At 65.0% G+C, this 19,440-nt stretch overlaps 4 protein-coding genes across 5 annotated transcripts; 3 read left to right on the plus strand and 1 right to left on the minus strand.

Annotated features, from left to right (window-relative positions):
• The first annotated feature begins 788 nt into the window (after positions 1–788).
• Positions 789–4,101, plus strand: PTGDS (prostaglandin D2 synthase). The gene is made up of 7 exons (XM_081791030.1): positions 789–990; positions 1,667–1,806; positions 1,917–1,993; positions 2,698–2,814; positions 2,965–3,066; positions 3,718–3,743; positions 3,948–4,101. Exons 1-6 carry the CDS (start codon positions 877–879, stop codon positions 3,741–3,743), a joined length of 576 nt encoding a protein of 191 aa, XP_081647156.1. The 5' UTR covers positions 789–876; the 3' UTR covers positions 3,948–4,101.
• A 116-nt stretch (positions 4,102–4,217) lies between these two features.
• LCNL1 (lipocalin like 1) lies at positions 4,218–7,522 on the plus strand. Its single transcript, XM_081791031.1, has 7 exons — positions 4,218–5,302; positions 5,643–5,782; positions 6,166–6,239; positions 6,328–6,438; positions 6,762–6,863; positions 7,109–7,134; positions 7,405–7,522. The coding sequence occupies exons 1-6, from the start codon at positions 5,204–5,206 to the stop codon at positions 7,132–7,134; spliced, it is 552 nt and encodes a 183-aa protein (XP_081647157.1). The 5' UTR covers positions 4,218–5,203; the 3' UTR covers positions 7,405–7,522.
• Positions 7,523–11,626: 4,104 nt separating this feature from the next.
• Positions 11,627–13,738, plus strand: PAXX (PAXX non-homologous end joining factor). The gene is made up of 7 exons (XM_081791034.1): positions 11,627–12,318; positions 12,403–12,463; positions 12,717–12,766; positions 12,847–13,037; positions 13,116–13,184; positions 13,355–13,439; positions 13,540–13,738. Exons 1-7 carry the CDS (start codon positions 12,206–12,208, stop codon positions 13,577–13,579), a joined length of 609 nt encoding a protein of 202 aa, XP_081647160.1. The 5' UTR covers positions 11,627–12,205; the 3' UTR covers positions 13,580–13,738.
• CLIC3 (chloride intracellular channel 3) lies at positions 13,714–16,413 on the minus strand. Of its 2 annotated transcripts, none has more exons than XM_081791033.1 (6): positions 16,342–16,413; positions 15,433–15,542; positions 15,224–15,349; positions 14,970–15,076; positions 14,702–14,843; positions 13,714–14,623 (listed from the first exon to the last, which is right to left on the minus strand). In XM_081791033.1, the coding sequence occupies exons 1-6, from the start codon at positions 16,375–16,377 to the stop codon at positions 14,539–14,541; spliced, it is 606 nt and encodes a 201-aa protein (XP_081647159.1). In that variant the 5' UTR covers positions 16,378–16,413; the 3' UTR covers positions 13,714–14,538. The 2 variants fall into 2 exon arrangements, with proteins under 2 accessions (XP_081647159.1, XP_081647158.1); XM_081791032.1 differs by having other exon boundaries at positions 14,702–14,877.
• Between the last annotated feature and the right edge of the window lie 3,027 nt (positions 16,414–19,440).

A 19,440-nucleotide genomic window follows, 5' to 3' on the forward strand; every position in this document is an offset into this window, starting at 1 on the left:
CCGGCCTGGGGTGACCTTGGGCTGGAGCAGAGGCAAGGCGACACGTGTGAGTTCTGGAAGCAGCCCTCTCTGTAAGGTGGGGGTGTCCCTGAGTCCTGCGCTGGCGGGGAGGCACGTGGCCGTGAGCAGCCCTGGTCTCGGTGGGTGCCCTAGGTAGGGACTGCCCCGAGTCTCACGTGGTGCTGCTGGGCCACACTGGTGGGCGGGCCCCGCACGAAGGGGGGCCCAGGCTGAGAAGGGTACCCAGGGGACCACAGGCCAGAGCCCCGACAGCTGACCGTGGGGAAGCCATGCCCCGCACACCTGGCCCTCCGGCCGCACTGAGGGGCAGACTGGGTTCCTTTACCTGGGCCCAAGTTTCCTGTCACCACCCAGCCCGCCAGGCCTTCCAGGACCAAACTCATACCGTATGAACAGTGTCCCCTCCCGGGGTCCCTGGACCTGGAGACAGAATGACGGTAGGGCTTGTGAGAGGGGGTCCCGGGCCCAGAAGTGGCCGGAGGCCCCGGGGCACGTGCCCCCACCCCCATCCAGGCTGCGGGGACTGGAGGGAGGACGAAGTTTGCAGGAGCCTCTGCCTGCAACCCCCCCAACCCCCGCCCCAAAGCCAGCCCCAGGTGGCAGGGCCCAGGCGGGTCCTGGTCAGAGCCTCTTACATAAGCAGCCGTGTGGGGGGCAAGCCTGCAGCTGGGCTCCCGGCTCTGTCCTCCCCCAGCATCACGAGCCTGCAGTGGGCTGTCCCTGGGCCCTGGGTGGAGGCCAAGCCAGGCCCATAAATAGGGGTCTCTCCAGTGGCCTCTGCTCCTCCTGCCGGCTCCCTCACTCCACCCGCACTGCTGGCACCACCGGCCCGGGTGGCTATTCAGCACCAGGACAATGGCCGCTCTGCACACGCTGTGGATGGGGCTGGTCCTGCTGGGAGTCCTGGGAGTCCTGCAGACGCGGGCCCAGGCCCAGGTCTCCCTGCAGCCCAACTTCCAACAGGACAAGGTGAGAGGCTCCCCTGCCCAGTCCCCAAGGCGGCACAGGGCGCTGCGAGGGGAGGGGGGCGCTCTGCAGGGGGCCGAAATGTCTTCCCGGGAAGAGGGGAGCTGAGCGAAGGAGGAGGCCGAGCGGGAGAACCACCCGCCTCCCTGGGCCTAAAGCAATTCGCCGACCAAGAGAACTGAGCCACGGAGGCCGACCTGTGTCCGTGAGCGCGCACACGGCACCTGCGGACACGCGGGCCGAGCGCGGGCGTGCGCCGTCCAAACACGGCCACCCCTCTAAGCTCACGACGCCCGGAGGAAAGCAGGCACACGTCCCACACCCGGGTCTCAGGACACATCGTGCGCGAGCGCGCCGACGGGGACGGCACGCGGGGAGGGCCACGGGAACCCGGGCGCGCTCAGTCGGTCCTCCCGCCCACGCGCCCCGCCCCGCGCCCCTTCCCCCGGCGTCGCGGCCGCCCAACCCCTCCAGGGACGGCCGGGGCGCCCTCTGCCGCCCGCTCCCGCGACCGACGGAGCCCGGCCGAGCGGAGGGGACGGCGGGGGGCGTGACGGGCCTCCGGGGGCGGGGCCGGGGCGGGGCCCGGCTGGAGACCGGAGGGTAGGGGCAGGGGCGCCCCCACCCAGGTCGGTCCAGGAGGGTCCTGGCCGACCCGGGCGGGGTCCGTTCGCCGCAGTTCCTGGGGCGCTGGTTCACCTCGGGCCTCGCCTCCAACTCGAGCTGGTTCCGGGAGAAGAAGAACGCGCTGTCCATGTGCATATCAGTGGTGGCCCCCAGCGCGGAAGGAGGCCTCAACCTCACCACCACCTTCCTCAGGTGGGCGGGGCGGCGCGCGCTTCGGGGGGCCGAGAGCTCCCCGCCCCACGGTCACAATCCAGGGACAGCCCCCGGCCTGACCCCTGACCCCTTCGGTGACCTGCCCACAGGAAAGACCAGTGTGAGACCCGGACCCTGCTGCTGCGGCCGGCGGAAACCCCAGGCTGCTACAGCTACACGAGTCCCCGTGAGTGGGGCCCCCCTGCTGGGGACCCCTGGGTCCAGCCCTGGGCAACCTGCAGGCGGTGGCTGTGGGCAACCCTCCTGCCCCAGCAGTACACAGAGTGGGCTGGTGGCCCCTTGGTCGGGGTCAGCTAGCCCAAGGCCTGGCCCCATCGACCCCAGGCTCCAGGGTGGGGGACCAGGAACCCTCTCTCTAGGACACTGGATCCTCTTTGGAGCTGAGCGCCAGGCCCCTCCCTGCCCGCCCCCATGATGGAATTTCCCCCAGATCTTTGCTGCCGGCCTCTGCTCTGCTGGCCAGACAGAGCACACTGGGGTAGCCCCCCAGCCCCCCTCACACCTCTCCACAGTTCTGCAGAACCAGGGCCAGGCGCCTCTTCATTTCCCACCCCACCATCTACCCCCTTCCTTGGGGAGGCCTTCCCACTGGGAAGTCTCTCCCCAGTTCTGACCCGTTCTAGCCCAGAGGTTTGTGGCTGCACCATGAGCCCCTAATTTTCTGTCTGCTGACCCCCTAGGACTTCTGGTTTGAATGCACTGGACCCCCGCAGGGCTCAGGGGCTGTGCGGACAGGAGGCTGGGGGCTGGCTGCCTGTCCCGGTGGGGGAGGGGATCGTCCCTGGCTCCCTCCCACAGCCAGCCCGGGCAGAAGCGGGCCAGAGGCTGGGGGACAGGGCCCCTGACTGGGATTCTCTCCTGGATTCCCAGACTGGGGCAGCACCCACGACGTGTGGGTGGTGGCGACAGACTATGAGGAGTACGCGCTTTTGTACACGGCGGGCACAAAAAGCCCGGGCCAGGACTTCCACATGGCCACTCTCTACAGTACGTACCCCACGCCAGCGACCCGCGCTCTGGCCGGAGGCCCACCCGACCACAGATGGGGGTCTCAAGGGGCGGGTCCCTAAACTGCAGGGGTGGGGGCAGCAGAGACCTTCCCCGACTGAGGCCAGTGGCTTCTCCTTCCTGCCCCAGGCCGCACCCAGACCCCAAGGGCTGAGGTAAAGGAGAAATTCAGCACCTTTGCCAAGACCCGGGGCTTCACAGAGGATGCCATTGTCTTCCTGCCCAAGACCGGTGAGGGGGGCTGCTAATCTCATGGGAAGAGGATTAAGGTCAGATTTGAGGCAGGCAAGTCTCCTGATTCAAGGGAGGCTGAGGGGTGGAGTGCATCCGGTCAGACCGCCCACGGACCGGCACACTGTGGCCTCCAGAGTGGGGGCAGTCTGTCCTCACCCTGTGACCTTGGCCTGCAGCCCTGGGCGCAGCACAGGAAGATACTCCTTCTCCAGGAACAGCACCCCCCCCCCCCCCCACCCGCCGGCCCAGTTTCACCAAGCAGCCGCGGTGTTCTAGGCCCCTGGGCGGCCCTCAGGACACAGGGGTCCCTAGCCTGGTGGGAAACGGGCCCCAGAAACAGAACCAGTGGGCTGGGATGCCTGTGGAGGGCAGCGGTGCTATGGGAACATGGCGGGGGGGCGGGGGGGGGCAGCCGCACTGGGCGGAGCGCCCACGGGCCCCTGAGGCAGGCAGCCTGCTCCGGGCCCAGCTGGGGGCACGACCCCTCTTTGTTGGGAGGAGGGGAGAGAGTGCTGAAGTGTGACGGACCCAGCAGTTTTGGGGGGGCTCCACTGAGACCGCTCTCCAGGGCTGCAGGGAGGGGGCCAGGTGGGGAAGTGGCCCCAGGCGTGGGGTGCTGACCACGGCCCCCGGGTTCTTTCTTGGCAGACCGGTGCATGGAGGAGCACAGATAGGTGAGTGTGGTGGGCTGTGGGCTGGCTTCGTACCTGCCATCACCCACCCCACCACCCCAGGGTGGTCCCGGGGGCTTTCCGAGGCGGAGGGGCTTCCCCCGGGAATTCCGTGAGATTCCCGGGAGTAAAGAGGAACCTGGGCACCCTGGGGGTGGGAGAGCTGGTGTTGCCCGCCCCACCCACGGGTGCCGCTCTCTCTGCCAGGCGACCCCAGCCCCCAGGACCTGGCCATCGCGCCCTGCTCTGCTCTTTCCTCCGGGATCCCCAAGCACCCAGTCGGGGCTCCTCCCTGCCACCACCTCTGCCCCCTCAGACTTTATCCCGGCTCTGAGAATAAACTCCAGAAGCAAGTCAACAATCCAGCTGTTGCCTGTGTTTCCTGCAGTCCTCGCCGCTCTGGGCCCTGGGCCTGGCTCCGGCCAGCTCCCTGGGGACTTGACCGCACGCACCCCCCTCACTTTGGGCCTCAGTCTCCCCTTCCTGTCTGTAAAATCTCGGACTCTGGGCAAGGGCGCACTGGTGTTCGGTCCCGGTGGGCGGGCCCGGAGTCAGGACCGCTACGGAGAGGCGCCCTCACGTCCCCCACCCAGCGCAGGCTGGGCTCTGACCGCACCACGGCCCCTCCTGCTGGCCGGTTCTGGGTGGTGCCCCGTCATCTCCTACTCCCCAGGCAGGTGCCCTTGGCCCCCTCACCCCGAGCCCGGAGAGGCCTGAGGCCCAGGGGAGCTCTGTACCCGATGGACTTTTGAAGGTGTGGGATTAGAACACGGGGTAGGGACCAGTGTTACCAGAGGACAGAGAGGAAGGTGGCTTCGGCATCCATGCCCCCCACCCTGGGCTGCCCCGGAGAGTGGGCTGACCACCGGACAACCTCACGTCCTCTCTGGCTACTGTAGCGCCTCCAGTCCCCCGTTCTCCGGCCTGGGCGTCGAGAGTACACAGCCCTGCCCGTTCGCCAGACCCCGGGCGCCACAGCCAGCGCTGGGCCCCGGAGCACGGTCTCCCTGCCCGGCCCTGCCCCCACCTCCTGCCGTCTGCCACCCCTCAGGCCCTGTCCGGAGCCCTCCTGGCAGGATCCCCTGCACCGCCCCCCACGGGCAAACCTCAGCCTGGCCCTACAGAGGCACCAAGGGCTGTGAGGCTCAGACGGGACGGGGAGCTTCTTGGCAGCCTTCCCGGAGGAGGGGACTGGGCGGGGGGTATGTGTGAGCAGAGAGCTGGGGGCAGACACCGCGGAAAGCCTGCCAGAACTTCTCCTCCCCCTGCATCCAAGTACCTGCTGCCTCCCCAGCAGGAAACGCCGCCGGGCATGGGCGGGGCAGCTGGGCACAACCCCATCCGAGCCTAGCTCAGTGGGCTTGGTCCCAGGCCAGCAGACAGCCACGCCAGCGCACTTGGGGGTCATAAATGCCGGACAGGAGAAGCCACCCCAGGTCCCCTGCTGAGAACCGTCCTCCAAGATGCCACAGGCCCTGCTCATCGGCTCCCTCTTTGTCCTGCTCAGGCTGTCCCTAGGCCAGGGCCAGGTCCCCATCCAGGCCAACTTCGATGCCAGCCAGGTGGGTCCTGGCAGCCCCTCCTCCTCGCGAATTACCTGCCCTGCTTCTCCATCCGGGGCGTGCATGACCCGCAGAGAGGCTGGAGGGCCAGGGGAGCCCCTGGGGATCCTCCGGTCCCGGCTCAGCTCAAGTCAAGGGGACAGGGGGGACAGCCCCCTCCACCCGCCCCATCAGCTGGGCACGGGCTGGGCTGGGGAGGACAGCAGGCCTGCTCTGTGGCCTGTGGCCACCACGGCTCCCCAGAGCCTGGAACCGGGAGGAGTTGCAGCTGCCCGCCCCCCACCTGGGTGAGGGTTGATAAGGACGCAGGGCCCCAGCTCTCCCCGCACCCTCCCTGCAGTTCCAGGGCACCTGGTACGTGGTCGGGGTGGCCTCAGACGACCAGGACTTCCTGAACTCCAAGGACGACACAAAGATGCCCGTGGTCTTGGTGACCCCCCTGGACAACGGTGACCTGGCCCTCAAGTTCGGGTACCCTACGTAAGTGACCCCACAAACCCCACCTCGGACTGGGCCTTAGACCTGGCCAGTGTGAGCCACTGAGAACACAGGTGTCCCTGGCACACTAGCGAGCTAGTCCCAGGCCCCTGGTGGGGTCAGGCTGCCGCAGCAGACGCCTCAGCCGTGGAGGAGCATCGTCCCCGGGGCGTGTGTGTGTCTGAAGGGGAGACCCCACGTGTCCTGGCTGTAGGGCTCCCCCAAGTACTTCACGCCTGCCCCCTGTCCCCTAGAGGGCTGCCTCACCTCTAAGCAGCGCTGGGAGGGGGCACAAGGGTGCTGGGGTGGCCTGGGCCCCGGCCCACCCCACGTGGTCAGAGTCCCCAAGCGGTGGCCTCGGGGACGCCGTGGTTCCTCCTCCCCAGGCCCGACGGCGGGTGCCAGAAGATGCTCACGACCTTCACGAAGGGGGCTGCTGACGGGCAGTTCAGCAACGCGGGTGAGGCTGGGCAGGGGCGGGGGGCTCCTGAGAGAGGCAGGGGGCGGGCCCCGGGGCCGAGGCAGCTCAGCTGGCCCTTCCCCCTCAGCCATGGCGCAGACTGACATCCGGGTGGTGAGCACCGACTACGAGCACTTCGCCGTGCTCTACGTGGAGACCCGGAAGGCAGGCGTCAGGAGCGTCTGGCTGCAGCTCTACGGTGGGCGTCCCGGGGGGAGGGGCTCCCAGCACCCCCGTCCCCCCACTGGTCACCAGGCGCAGGCCGCTCCTCTGGGAGCCGTGTGCCCAAGGTCCGTCTGCACTGCCGCCCACACACACATTCCAGCAAGTTCCAGGTCCACGGCAGGCGGGACCGCTGTGTCCCTGGGTCTCCTGGGGACCCCCGTGTCTGTGGTAGAGGGGTCCGGACCCCTCCCCCGACCCCCGTGCCTCCTCCCCTTGCCTCCCACCCCACCCCGCCTTCCACCGCCCTCCGCCTCCCAACCCTGCCCTCTTCTGCTCACCAACCCTCCCTGCCCTCAGCCCGCGCCCCGGAGCTGTTTCCTGAAGGTGCCCAGAAAATGCAGCAGCTGGCACCCCAAGTGGGCCTAAACCCCAGCCAGGGCGCCCTGCTGCCCCAGTCCGGTGAGTGCTGTCCCCGAGCCAGCTCAGGGCTGCAGGAGACTCAGACTGGGAGCACCACTCCCCCCAGGTGTGGGACAAGCACCAGACCTATCTGGGCCAGAAGAGGGCGGGCCAGTGCCCTGGCCAGTGGCCTCTCCGAAGGGGATTGCAGGCAGGGAGGCTTGGCTCCTCAGGGGCGGTTGGGGGCCTTCCCCCCTGGGGAAAGGGCCTCTGGCTGGTTCCTCAGACCCCACTCTCTCCCACAGACCAGTGTGCTGGCGCCTTCTCCTAGGTGAGTGCTCGGGCCGGCCTGGACGCCAGTCCCCACAGCATGCAGCGCCCGGTGCCCTGAGACCCATGGAGACCCCTCTTAGGCAGAAGGCTGAACTGTGGGGGCCCTCCTGCCAGGAGCAGGTGGCAGGGGGGTGGGAACCATAGAATCAGGGTGGGACAGCAGACAGCAGTGGGCAGGGACAGAGGGGCCCTGGGGCTGGGCCCAGGGAGGGCAGGAGGGGGCAAGAAGACGGCACTCACCCCACTACACCTGCCCCCTTGTTTGCAGGAAAGAGTCCTCCCAGGAGTGCCCGTTGGGGGCCATGCTATACAGGGCCTTCCCCCAGGAGCACACCGTTTCTGTCCGCCACCCATCCCCTGCACAATAAATACTCTCCTAAAGCCCATGGCTCTGCATTTCTTGACCCTCCACGGTGGTTTCCGGGCACAGGGTGGGACCCCTCGCTAGGCCGAGCAGAGCTCTGCGGGGCTGGGCAGGCGCTTGGCCTGGAAGGAGCCGAGGCTCTGCTCCAAGGGAGGCAAGCTCATCCAGACTGACCAGGGCATCGCAGGGGCCTTCCTGCCACTCGCTCCCCCTCCCCACGCACCAGGGCACCAGCCTCAGCAGCCCAGCCCCAGGCGGCCACCCAGAGCTCCCGCGGACACAGGGGACCTCCTGGGCCTTTGGGACCCTTCCTTCCACAGCACAGAGCAGGTATCTGAGCCGCTCCGTCCCGCACTTCCCCTGACCCAGAGCCAGAGGAAAGCGGGGTATGCATAAAACTCTGTCCTGCCATTGTGTCTGGGTAGGATAATATCGCTGCTCTTTTTTTTTTTTTTTTCAGTTTTTTATTTTGAGAGAGAGTGCAAGTGGGGGAGGGGCAGAGAGAGAGGGAGGGAGAGAGAGACAGAGAGAGAGAGAGTCCCAAACAGGCTCCACACTGTCAGTGCAGAGCCCATCTCGGCCCCGATCTCACATTTTGTGAGATCGTGACCTGAATCGAAACCAAGAGTCCGACGCTTAACCACCCGAGCCACCCAGGCGCCCCTGGTTGGACATTTTTAATTAAAAACACAGCCCTGTCCTGCCCAATTTGCTGCCTTGATGGGGGCCCTTCTGGGCTGGGAGGTCACCCTCTGGGGGCCCCAGACAGCCCCTCCACACCTGCACCCAACACCTGGGCACCTTGGCTGCCCCAACCCACGTGCCAGCCTCTGGCCCACCTGGGGACACGGTCTTTCCCCCCCCCCCCCCCCCCGCCCCCAGCACAACACCAGTCTGGAAGTCGAGCCCTGGGGATGGGGAAGAGTGTGTGGGAAGGCCCAGAGAGCCAGCCCCCTCCCACATGTGTGACCTGTGAGCTCACCGTCCCACCCTCTTGACAGGCAAGGTGCTGTCTGCCCACCTAGGGAGGCGTCTGCTGAGAGATACTGTCCGAGCTCCAGGTGATAAATTAGCGGATGGAGGGGTTGATTTATCTGTTGTCACTCGCCTTCCATATGGACCCAGAGGAGAAGGACGAAGGCTGTCACGGCAGCAACAAGGGTTTAAGGTGGAGACGTGGGGATGCGCTCCCCTGGCAAGCGGTGCAGGAAGCTTGGCCACCAGGCTCCGGTGGTCCTGCCCTCCCCCGCTGTCCCCCCCCCCCCCAGTTCCCCTGGGAAGGGCCGGAGTGGGGAGATGCAGATTGCCCCCCCGTGGCCTTATGGACACCTTTTCCAGGGGGGACGGCCCTCTTCTGGGGTGGGGCAGCCCCATAGGACCCCTCAGGAACCCAGAAGGGCTGTGCCCCCGGCACCAACATATCCACTAGGGGCTCATGTCGTCCTGCACCACCCGCTCAGACCACACGGGGGCAGTCCTCAGCCAGTTCCCTGCCCCGAAGCCACGGAATTCGTCCGCTGGATCAGCTCGTTCCCTGCTGGGCTCCCAACCGCCCCCAGGGGGTCCCATCTCCCCGACAGGAAAAGCCAAACTCCTTAGCTGGCCAAGAAGGCCCTCCCTGGGGCGCCTGGGTGGCTCAGACGGTTGGGCATCCGCCTTTTGATTTCAGCTCAGGTCATGATCTCATGGTCCCTGAGTTAGAGTCCTGCATCAGGTTCTGTGCTGGCAGCACGGAACCTGCTTGGGATTCTGTCTCCCTCTCTCTGTCTCTCCCCTGCTCACTCTCTCTCTCTCAAAATAAATAAAAGTTAAAAACAATTTTTTTTAACTTAAAAAAAAAGAAGGCCCTCCCCGATCCGCCCACCTCTGACCCCATCCCCTCCCATCTTTGCTTCTGACCACCCTGAACATGCTGGCCCCACGCCTGCCTCAGAGCACAGCTGCCCCTGCCAGGAGCGCTCCTCTCCCAGCTCTCAGGCTTCAGCCCTGCATGCCCTGGGGTTAGAGGCCACCCTTTTCCCCCTGCCCCCCCCACTCCCTCCAGTGTCCTTTCCCTTCCCCACCTACCTGGCGCCCAGATATCCACACGTACCCACACCCACATTAAAGAAGATTGCTCCCTGCAGGAAGATGGGCTGGTAAGTTACATTTTCTATACCCTTGTGTCTAAAATGAAAACAGATCTTTCGGTTTTCTTACCATGTTTTGAACTCCTCGGCTCAGGTCTTGTATTGGTTTCCTGTGGCCGCTGTAGCCAATTATCACAAACTTGGTGGCTTAAAACGTAACATTTACCTCCTCACAGTTCTGGAGGCCCAAAGTCCAAAATCTGTGCCCCTGGGCGGAAATCACCGTGTTGTCAGGGCCGCGTTCCCTCCAGAGGCTTTAGTCTCCTCTTAGTGAAATCTCTTTCCACCTCTAAGGACATCTATGACAGCATTTGGATAATCCAGGAAAATCTCCCCATCTCAAGATCCGTAACCACATCGGCAAAAAGCCCTCTTCCACACAAGCTGCCATTGACCGTTGCCAGTAACTTTGGGGGACTCCGTTGAGTGTGCCGCATTCTCCCTGGAAACATTCCCCCAGGCCCCTGGCACTGTGCCCAGAGGAAGCAATGTTTAAGGGTGTCCTGGGGGCTGGTGGCCCCACACTCCCATTGCCACACCTGACCCTCCTCCGGAGTCTTGGGTACACAGTAGACTTCAGCATCCCCTTCAGACACCGACATGTCGCGGAGTTCCTACAGCAAAGGAGTGGCCCCCAGGCTCTCTCCAAACCTGCTTCGGCCCAGCGACCCTGGGGAAGGGCGTGCCCACACCACCCACAGACAGGGGCACCTGTGAGCCCTACCCTCCTCACCTCACCCCTGTCCACCTCCACTCTGAGCAAACCCTCCCCCCGCCTCCAGCCTCAGTCAGCTCTGCCCTGAGGGATTCTCAGCAGCCCTCTGCTACTCTCCCTGCACCCCCACCTCCACCCGTGCAGCCCTCAGCTGTTTCTCCTCCTGGCACTCAATGTGGGCCTTCTACAAATAAATCAGTTGTGCCCCTCCCCACTCCGCCCCTGCTTAAGCCCTCCAGCAGCCCCCCACTCTGCATTCTCTCATTCACAATATCTACTGAATGCAATGTTTAAGCCCTGAAGACGAGGCTAGTGAAACAGACGTGAAGTCCCCCCCTCCACGGACCTCTGGGGGAACCACCATAAACAGGATGAAAAATGCATTAGTTCCCTCCTGCTGATAACAGATTACCCCCCAATTCCCTGGCTGGAAACAAGAAGCATGTATTACCCCCCATTTGTGAGGGTCAGGAATCTGGTCCTGGGTGATCTAGGGCCTCTGGCACAAGAGTTCCCACAAGGCCGTGGTCAAGCCACAGGCCAGGGCTGTGTTCTCCCCAGAAGGTTCGGCCAGGAGGGGGTCTGCATGCCAGCCCTTCACTAGTTGTTGCCAGGCCTTGGTCCTGTGCCACGTGTGGAGAAAGAATGGGCAGCCCATCGCTCCAGTCTACTGGCCAGGGGCAAGTTACTCGACCGGACCACGATGGGGCAGACACAGGAGGCCGGCCCGGTTGGGGCCGTCTCACAGTCTGCTGCCACAGTAAGTGGCCAGAGGTACTTTATCTAGTGACAGGGCTGGGAAGCAAGTACACAAAACAGGAGAGAGGACTGGAGGTAGTGGGCAGGCTGCGACACTTTGTGTCAGGTGACTGAGGAAGACTGAGAAGCTGGCACTTCACTGAAGCCCCAAAGGAAGCATGTGAGTCTGAGGGGACCAAGGGGACGGTAAGGGAGGGTCACCGAGGCTGTCACCCAGGGGGCCGTAAGGGAGGGTCAGGCTGGGCCATAGGAGGCACACGGTTGGGGGGGGAGGGGGGCAGGACAACATCAGCAGCGCGGCCTACAGGCCCAGCCTCAGCCCTCCCCACGACCGCCCTGTGGTCACCCTGACCCTCTGGCGAGGCCTTGAGCAGAACCGTTCTGTGCCTTCCTCTGGCGTCTGCAGTGGCTGCCCCTCTGCCTGGGATCCCGCATCCTGGCGCGTCACCATCATCCCTCCATTCCCCGGGGTCACACAGCTCCGATCGCACGTGGACTACCCGAGAGTTTCATGTTTCGTTTATTATCTGTCCAATCCATTAGATCTCACAAGCTCCAGGCGACCAGAGACCTTGTCTGTTAAGCAAAGTGCTCAAGGCTAGGACAACGGGAGGCACAAAGGAGGGGATGGATGGATGAGTGCCGGGAGCCTCGTGCGCTGGCCGCCACGCTTAATTCATGGTCGTATTCCGACCTGCTGCGGTTCGGCGTTAGGAAAGTTTGCGCGTCTAAAGACCACGTGAGATAGTATCTCGGGCAGGGCGACAGCAGGTGCGGAAGGCAGGACGAGGCCGCTGGAACCAGCAGGGGGCGAAGCGGCGGGGGAGGGAACCGCGGTCTCCGCGCGCCGTAGGCGCGCAGGCCTCCGCGCGGACGCGGGAACCGCACCCGGAACAGGCCCGCCCGGGGGACCCCGCCCGCCGGAGACCGAGCCCCGCCCCTCCAGCCCGCCCCCAGGCCCCGCCGCCGGCGCGAAGGGCCTGGGTCTTCGGGGCGGGACCTGGGCCGTAAGCCCCGCCCCCGGCTTCGGAGCCGTCCTCCCGCGCAGGCGCCTTGGGGCCCGCAGCCTCCCGGGTGGTGTCCCTGCCGCGGCCGCGGTGCTATGGTGCCGCCGCCTCTCTGCACGCTGCCGCCGGGGCCCGGGCCCCCGCGCTTCGTGTGCTATTGCGAGGGGGAGGGAAGCGAGGACGGAGGCCGCGGCGGCTTCAACCTCTAGTAAGTGGCTGGCGAGGAGCGCGGGGCGCTGGGGGCGCCGACAGTTCTGCGGGCCGTTCCGCCTGACAGCCCCTCCCCCCACAGTGTGACGGACGCCGCGGAACTCTGGAGCACCTGCTTCACGGCGGACAGCCTGGAGGCCCTCGTGGGTATCGGGGCTCCCGGGCAGGCCTGGAAGCCCCCGGCACTCCGTACCTGCAGTGCGGACCACCTCTGGGATCGCAGGGGGCGGTCTGGGATCGCGGTAGGGGTGGGTTGGGGGGGTCTGGACACCCTTCCCCCAGCTTTGTAACTGTAACCCTAAGATTGGCGCGGGGTCCTGGGTGGCCCTCCGTCAGGCAGCTTTGGGGCGGTTCCAGAGTCTTGGGCAGCTGGTGACCAGCCCCTGTGCCCTGCAGAAAGCCCGTTTGGGCCTGAGTGCGGCTGAGGACATCACCCCCCGGTTCAGGTGAGTCCCTGAGCGGGGAAGGAAGGGTGGGTGTGGAGCTGGGGGTCTGGACACCGCACTCGGCACACCTCCTTTCCTAGGGCGGCCTGTGAGCAGCAAGCTGTGACTTTTGCCCTGCGGGAGGATGGAGCATCCCTAACCCTTTCCGGGGGGCCCTGGGCCCTGGATTTTGAGCTCTCCAAGGTGCCGGGCCCAGAGGCAGCCTCCAGGTTGCAGGCACTGACGCTGGGTCTGGCAGAGCAAGTGTGCAACTTGAAGAGGCAGCTGGCAGGTGGGGTGGGGAGCAGGTACCCCGAATCTTCACTAGGGTCCCCCTGCTCGTGCCTCCATTCCTGGCTTTCTTCCCCAGGCCTGCAGGCGGCAGCCGCCAGCCCCAAAAAGAGCCCTTGTCTGGCAGGGCCTCAGTTCTTCTTACCAGGTAAGGCCTGTCACCTGGGACTTAGGTGGGGGCTGTGCTCCTCCTCCCTCTGTGACTCCCCTTCCCCAGAACAAGAGTCGGGCCCCAAAGACAGCATGTGCACGGAGAGGGGGCTGTGGCTCTGGAATTCTTCCGACTCAGGAAGCCCCGTCCCGTCCTGTTGCCCTCAGACCCCGACCCTCAGAGAGGCGGCCCTGGACTTGGGGTCAGGAGGCGGTGTCCAGGAGAGTCCCTCATCAACCCTGGCTTCAAGAGGTACTCACCCCCTGCCCCTCCCTCCTGTGTCCCTGGCCAAGCCCTGGACCCCTGCCCCTCCCTCCGTAAAACCATAGTGTCTCTTCCTCTTCTCTCCCAGTAAGAAACCAGCCAGTGGTGTAGACTTTGACAGCCCCTGAAGGCGCAGCACAAAGTGTGACCCTGCCAGGAGTCTGCTCACGCGGTGGGGACAGCCCCTGAGACCCCACAGCCCGTCCTGCTGCCAGAGGGGAACAAACCTGCGCCTCGGACCCCTTCCCCCTTAAATAAATGGCTTCCTCAGGTGGAGGAAACAGCCATGCTCTGGCTCCTGGGGTCTGGCCGGGGGAGAGGGATCAGGGGTCTCCCTGGGCCCGCGATCTGGCTCGGGCCGCAGTGTGTAAGCGGATGGGCCAGCTTCCACACGGCCTGGGGGGTGGGGGTGGGGGTGGGGGGAGCACCACTCTCTCCAGGCGCACCCAGCTGCCCCTGCCTGGTTCGTGAAGGAGCAGACAGGGACTGGAAGGCAGGTCAGGGCTCCTCAAGGCTGGAACTTGTTGCCGGCCCCTCCACTCCACACACTTCACTCTTCCAGACCTCACCCAACAGGCACAGCCACCGGTGTCCCACACCGCGGAAGGCCGTGTGGAAGCTGGGGGGTGGTGGCCTGCCGCCTGGGGAAGGGCTGAGGAATGTGGGCCGGCCCCACCCACCGACCTGGAGCCTCTAGGTGCCCAGTGTGGGCTCTGGTCCCCACCCTTCTTGGCCGTCCTGCAGCTCCACCCTGGCCTGACTGGTTTGGGAGCCCAGTCTAGTCCCGCCCCCGCCCCCGACAGGGTGAGTGGAGCAGAGCCACCCACTGGGTTCTCTGCCCATCATTCCAGGCTGTTGTGGGGACGGAGTGTTCCGTGGGGGGGGGGGTTTGGGGGTGGCAGAAGTCAAGGGCCCTCTGGTCCCTCGGATGTCCGGGCATGCTTGCTGGGGCAGAGATGCGTTTATGGGGCTGTAGAAGAGGGGGCAGGGGGTGGCGGTAGAGGGGGCGGCGGCTAGCGGGGGCGCACCGCCGTCCGGTAAGCCGCTAGGATCTCCGCGCTGTGTGGACACGTGTACTTGAACTCCTTCACCTGCAGCGCGCCTTCCAGGTAGCGGCGGACGCCGCGCAGCTCGGCGGGTATGGGCGCCCCGCGGAAGTGCGCGCACACCGTCTGTGGGCGAGGGGCGTGGCGCGGTCAGGGCCTTGTGGGGGGCGCCCCCCGCGCTCCGCGCCCAGGCCCGGCACTCACGTCCACGATGTGCAACTTGGGCAGCAGCCTACAGTCAGCCAGCGTGAGCTGGTCGCCGTCCAGGAAGCGGCGGCGCGACTCGCCAAGCTGCGGTTCCCGCACCAGCTCGTGCTCCAGCGGCGCGCGCAGGTAGCTGTCCAGCCTGGTGAGGGCGCGCAGCAGCAGCTGGTACAGGGCTGGGGGGGGGGGGGGGGGGGGGGGCAGGGCGCGGTGAGGCCCGGCCTGGGCCAGCTCCCCCCACCCTCGCGGCGCTCCTGACCCTCCTCACCATCGTCCTGCGTGGGCACCGGGTTCTTGATGAAGGCGGAGAACCTGTGAAAGACGTCGTTGCCCGCCGTGGCGGACTCCCGGTAGCGGGGCGCCAGGCTGGGGAATCTGCGGGGAAGTAGGGGATCTGTGGTCAGACCCTTGAGCCAGGCCCTCTTCCCTGCGGGGACCCTCAGCATCCTTCCCGGGCTCTGTCCTGGGAGCACCCTCCCTGGGCGCCCCATCATCGCCCCTCCTGCCAGGCCGGGCCCTCACTCGGGGGGCCCCAGCGTCTCCTCCAGAAACTCCTCGATCTGCAGCGTGTCCGTTTTGGTGTCGCCCTCGTGGAGAAGGATGGGCAGCTGCGAGCCGGGAGCGAAGTCCTTAAGCACATCCGGGGACCTGTGGGCATGAGGCAGGTGGGGAGGCTGCCGGTCAGAAGGGCCAGGGACCAGGCAGCGGTCCCGTGGGGGCAAGGGGCTCACCTGCGGATGTCCACGGTGGTGAGGGTGAAGGGCACGCCCTTGAGGAGCAGGACCATGAAGAGCCGCTGACAGGAAGGGCAGTGTCCCACGCTCTCACCATCCTCGCTTGCCTGGGGCGCGTGGAGTAGAGGGTGCCAGGGAAGAGAGCAGACCTAAGAATCCCACCAAAGGGGACCCTGCCTCCCAGGGCCAAGAGCCTGGAATGATCCCGGGCTCCAGCTTGGTTGGGTATGACCTCGACACGCGAGAGCCCTTGGCGTGGTCCCTGGGAGCTGGGGAGGGGCACAGGGACATGGGGCTGGGACCCTAGCTCTGGAGCCTGGCCCCTTGACCCTTATCCTCAGAGCCTGGGCAGAGGCCAGGCTGCTGGTCTCCAGGCCCCACAGGCGGGTCACAGGGTGGGGTGGGCCGAGTGAGCTGTTTTCTGAGTGATTCACCCTGCCGGACTGGACACTGGGTGCCAGCACGCTCATTGTCCCACCTCCCACAGTGGGGAGGAGGCCAGGGCCTCGCAGCCCTGCACGGGGACCCCAGATCTGGGCAGTGATGTGACCGCCCACGGGGCTGCCTGGCCCAGCCCCCACCTGCCTCACTGACCTCAAGCTCCACGTAGGCCTTGGCCTCCAGCTGCCTGATTGTCGCGTCCCCACCGAGGGGCTTTTCCCCCAGGAGGGCTGGGCTGGGTCCAGGAGCCAGGGCTGGGAGTCAGCACCCCACGCCCTTGGGGACAGCTCACTGGGCCCTTCCCCGGTCCTGCTCCCTCTTTGCTCAGCCTCTGCATGGCTGCCCGAGCCCACCACAGAGGAAGGGACACAGATGCTGCCTTGGAGACCCACCGCCCGCCCTAGAGAGCCCCGGAGCCCCGCACGGCACACTCCTCCCCAGACCTCCCTCCCAGCCCAGCGGCACCTTAACAAACAGCTGGAGCTTAGCCGTCTCTGCCATGGCGAGGAGCTGCGGTGGCCGAGGCAGGGTGGGGATCTGGAGAGCCCTTTAAGGCTCCCGGGGTGCCCCGCCCTCCCGGGCCCAGGGCCCGCCCTGACAAGCCACCTACGCAGGTGGACGAGGCTGTCGGGGCTGTCGGGGCACCGTGTCCAAGCATGAGGGTGTGACTGTGGGGGCACTGCGTGCTCGGGGCTGGCGGGGCTGGGGACCTGAGCACCCCAGGGTGGGTGTGGGATGGGGGCGGAGAATGGTGGATGTGGAGGCGGGGAGAGAAGGGTGCCAGCCTGGGGAGAAGGCAGCTCTAGATCGGGATCTGCCACCGACCCCCCAGCCCTGCAGTGCACACCCCGTTATCTGTCGGGGGTCCCCAGCCCAGAAAGCCGGGGGGTGGGGAGGAGAAATGAACAGCCTGGCCCCAGCCTCAGTTTCCCTAGCTGCCTACCAGGGCGTTACCAGAGCGTTAAGCCTCCTCCTTGGAAGGGACGCCCGGGACACCACTGTGCTCCGTCTGGCAGAGCCCCGCCCCCAGGCCCGCCCACATTCCAGAACCGCTGCCCGCCCGCTCAGGTAGCTCTTCTCCGCCAACCCCGCACCCCTGCCCTTCGCAATCGGTTCCACGCAGGCTTCTTTCCTTCTCAATCTTTAAAAAGAAGCACCAGGAGAAGGGTTGGAAGCCGCAACCTTCTGACCCGTGCTGCCGCCCGCCCCGCCCTTGGCTGGAACAGAAAAACTAGGGGACGCTGTGCATACAGCCCCACCCCCCCCCACCTGCACCGCCCCCGTCAGGGTGGCCGGCGCCCCCATGGCCTCCTCCCCCAGGGCCTCCAGCCGGCCGGCCCCTTCTGGGACCCCACGCCGTCCAGGAACCCCGGACGCAGCCCGGGTGCGGGCCTGGCACTGGGGTTGGGCCCTGGCTCCCCGCCGGGGCTGGGCTTCCAGTCCAAGCACCGGCGTTTCAGCTGCTCCTCCGCGTGGTGGGGGTGGGGGCAGGGCTGGGCCTGCTCACTTCCTGCCTCGATGCCGCACAAAGGCCCCCCACACCTGCACCCGTTCGCCAGATGTCCCGTGCGGATTTCCGCGCCTGTGAAAATACCCTCACACGTCCGTAGGACAAACGGTGAGCTGGACGAAGGACCTGGCGGTGCAGAAACAAGGAAACACACGCACCCCAGCGGGAAGTGGGAGGCGTGAAACTTCACGCTGCTGTGAAGAAGCACACATCCGCGGCTGCGGTGAGCAGAAACGCCGTAACCATGTTCTCGGCGTTGCTCCGGACGCCCTGTCGGCCGGCAAAATGGGGCATCAGCCCATAGGTGTCCTGGTACACACGAGGGACGTGTAGACAGATCTGGGCCGTCCCCCTGATGCAAGCCTTTCCGTGGGAGAGTCCTGGTTTGCTCACAGAGGACAGAGGGGGGGGGGGGGCCCGGAGGTTGGGTGGTTTTACAGCTGCACTGGCCCCGGGTCACGGTGGCAGTCCTAGCCCCCAGCACCTCAGAATGTGACCTGACTAGGAGACAGACTTTTTGCAGAGATCAAAGTAAAATAAGGTCATCGGGGGGGGGGGGGGGGGGGGTCCTACCGCAATACGACTGTCCTTGTGCACGGGGGAGATTTGGACACAGACCCACATGGACGGGGCGCCACACGAACGAAGGTGGAGGCAGAGGGCAGGGCCGTGCATCTCCAAGCCGAGGAACACGGAGCCTTGCGGAAAACCACCGGCAGCTGGGGGGCGGCTCCGGGGAGCTGGGGCCAGACCCTCGCCCACAGCCGCAGAAGGAGCCAGCCCTGCCCGCACGGTGATCTTGGACTTCCGGCCTCCAGACTGTGGGGGGATAGATCTCTGTGGCTTCCAGCGTGATCCACGGCTCTAGCAAAGACCAGTGAGAGAAGAGCCCCGCAAACTGAAAAGCACTGCATAGCAGTCACTCCGAGTCTGTGCCCTGAGCTTTCGGAAAAAGCCACGAGGATGTCCTCCGACTTTTGAATTTTCTACCATGATTTCCTAGTAAATGTTTTTAAATAAATGAGACCAGAAGCTCACGGTCACCAACCCTAACTGACCCATGACCTACTGGGCGTTGAATAAACCTCCCTGACAGTGCCCCGGCCCCATCCACAGAGCAGCCCCTGGAGGGGCCCGGGGGCCTGCTGTCCTTGTCTTTTCACGTCCTTCTCTTCCTTCCTGGGGACGGTTCTTGGCCCACAGTCCCAGGACGTGACACATTAGAAACATTTCTCTCCTGAGCCCTGTCTGTGGGCCCTTCCTGGTGACATTTTAACAGACTTGTCGGGGACACTATGGAGGGGGGGAGGACTGGGGGGCACTGGGATCTGAGCAGGAGCTCTGCCCCCTGAGAGAGCCAAGGAGCAGTGGGCACAGCCAGAGTCCAGATGGGGGTTCCAAAACCCATTTCCCCCCAAAGAAATGGGGCTCCTTGGAAAATTGCTGAATCCAGACATGGGTCAGGGAGGTAATAAGCAGGCCTGGAAATTGTAACAGAAAAGTGTTCCAAAAAATGTCCAGGGCAAGTCAAAAGGACATAGAAGCCACCACGAAGGGGTTCCCACCGGCCACATCTGGGGCAGTTTGAGCATAAAAAAGATGGCAATAGAATTGTACACTGATAAATGGCTAAAACAGTAAATACTATGTCATTTAAAATATCAGTGGGGCACCTGGGTGGCTCAGTCGGTCGAGTGTCCGACTCTTGAGTTTGGCTCTAGTCATGATGTTTGAGCTCTGTTGCCGGGCTCTGTGCTCACAGCATAGAGCCTGCTTGGGAGTCTCTCTCTCCCTCTCTCTCTCCTTCTGTCCCTCTCCTGTGTGACTCTTTCAAAATAAGTGAACTCGAAAAAATTTAGAGGATAGCAATGACGGTAACATGGTGATTTTTTAAAAAGCCGTGAATCCACAGTGATATGTTTCTAAAAGTGGAAATCTTTAAGCAAAATGCCAGCTAATAAATGCAGAAAAGATGAAATCGTTAGAAACCTGACATTTTGCAGCCACCCCCTGGGGTAAAAAGTTTTGGGAGACAAGCTGTTCCCATGGCCCTC

This window comes from Panthera onca, chromosome D4 (genome assembly GCF_046562875.1).
Source record: "Panthera onca isolate mPanOnc1 chromosome D4, mPanOnc1 haplotype 2, whole genome shotgun sequence".
NCBI lineage: Eukaryota > Metazoa > Chordata > Mammalia > Carnivora > Felidae > Panthera > Panthera onca.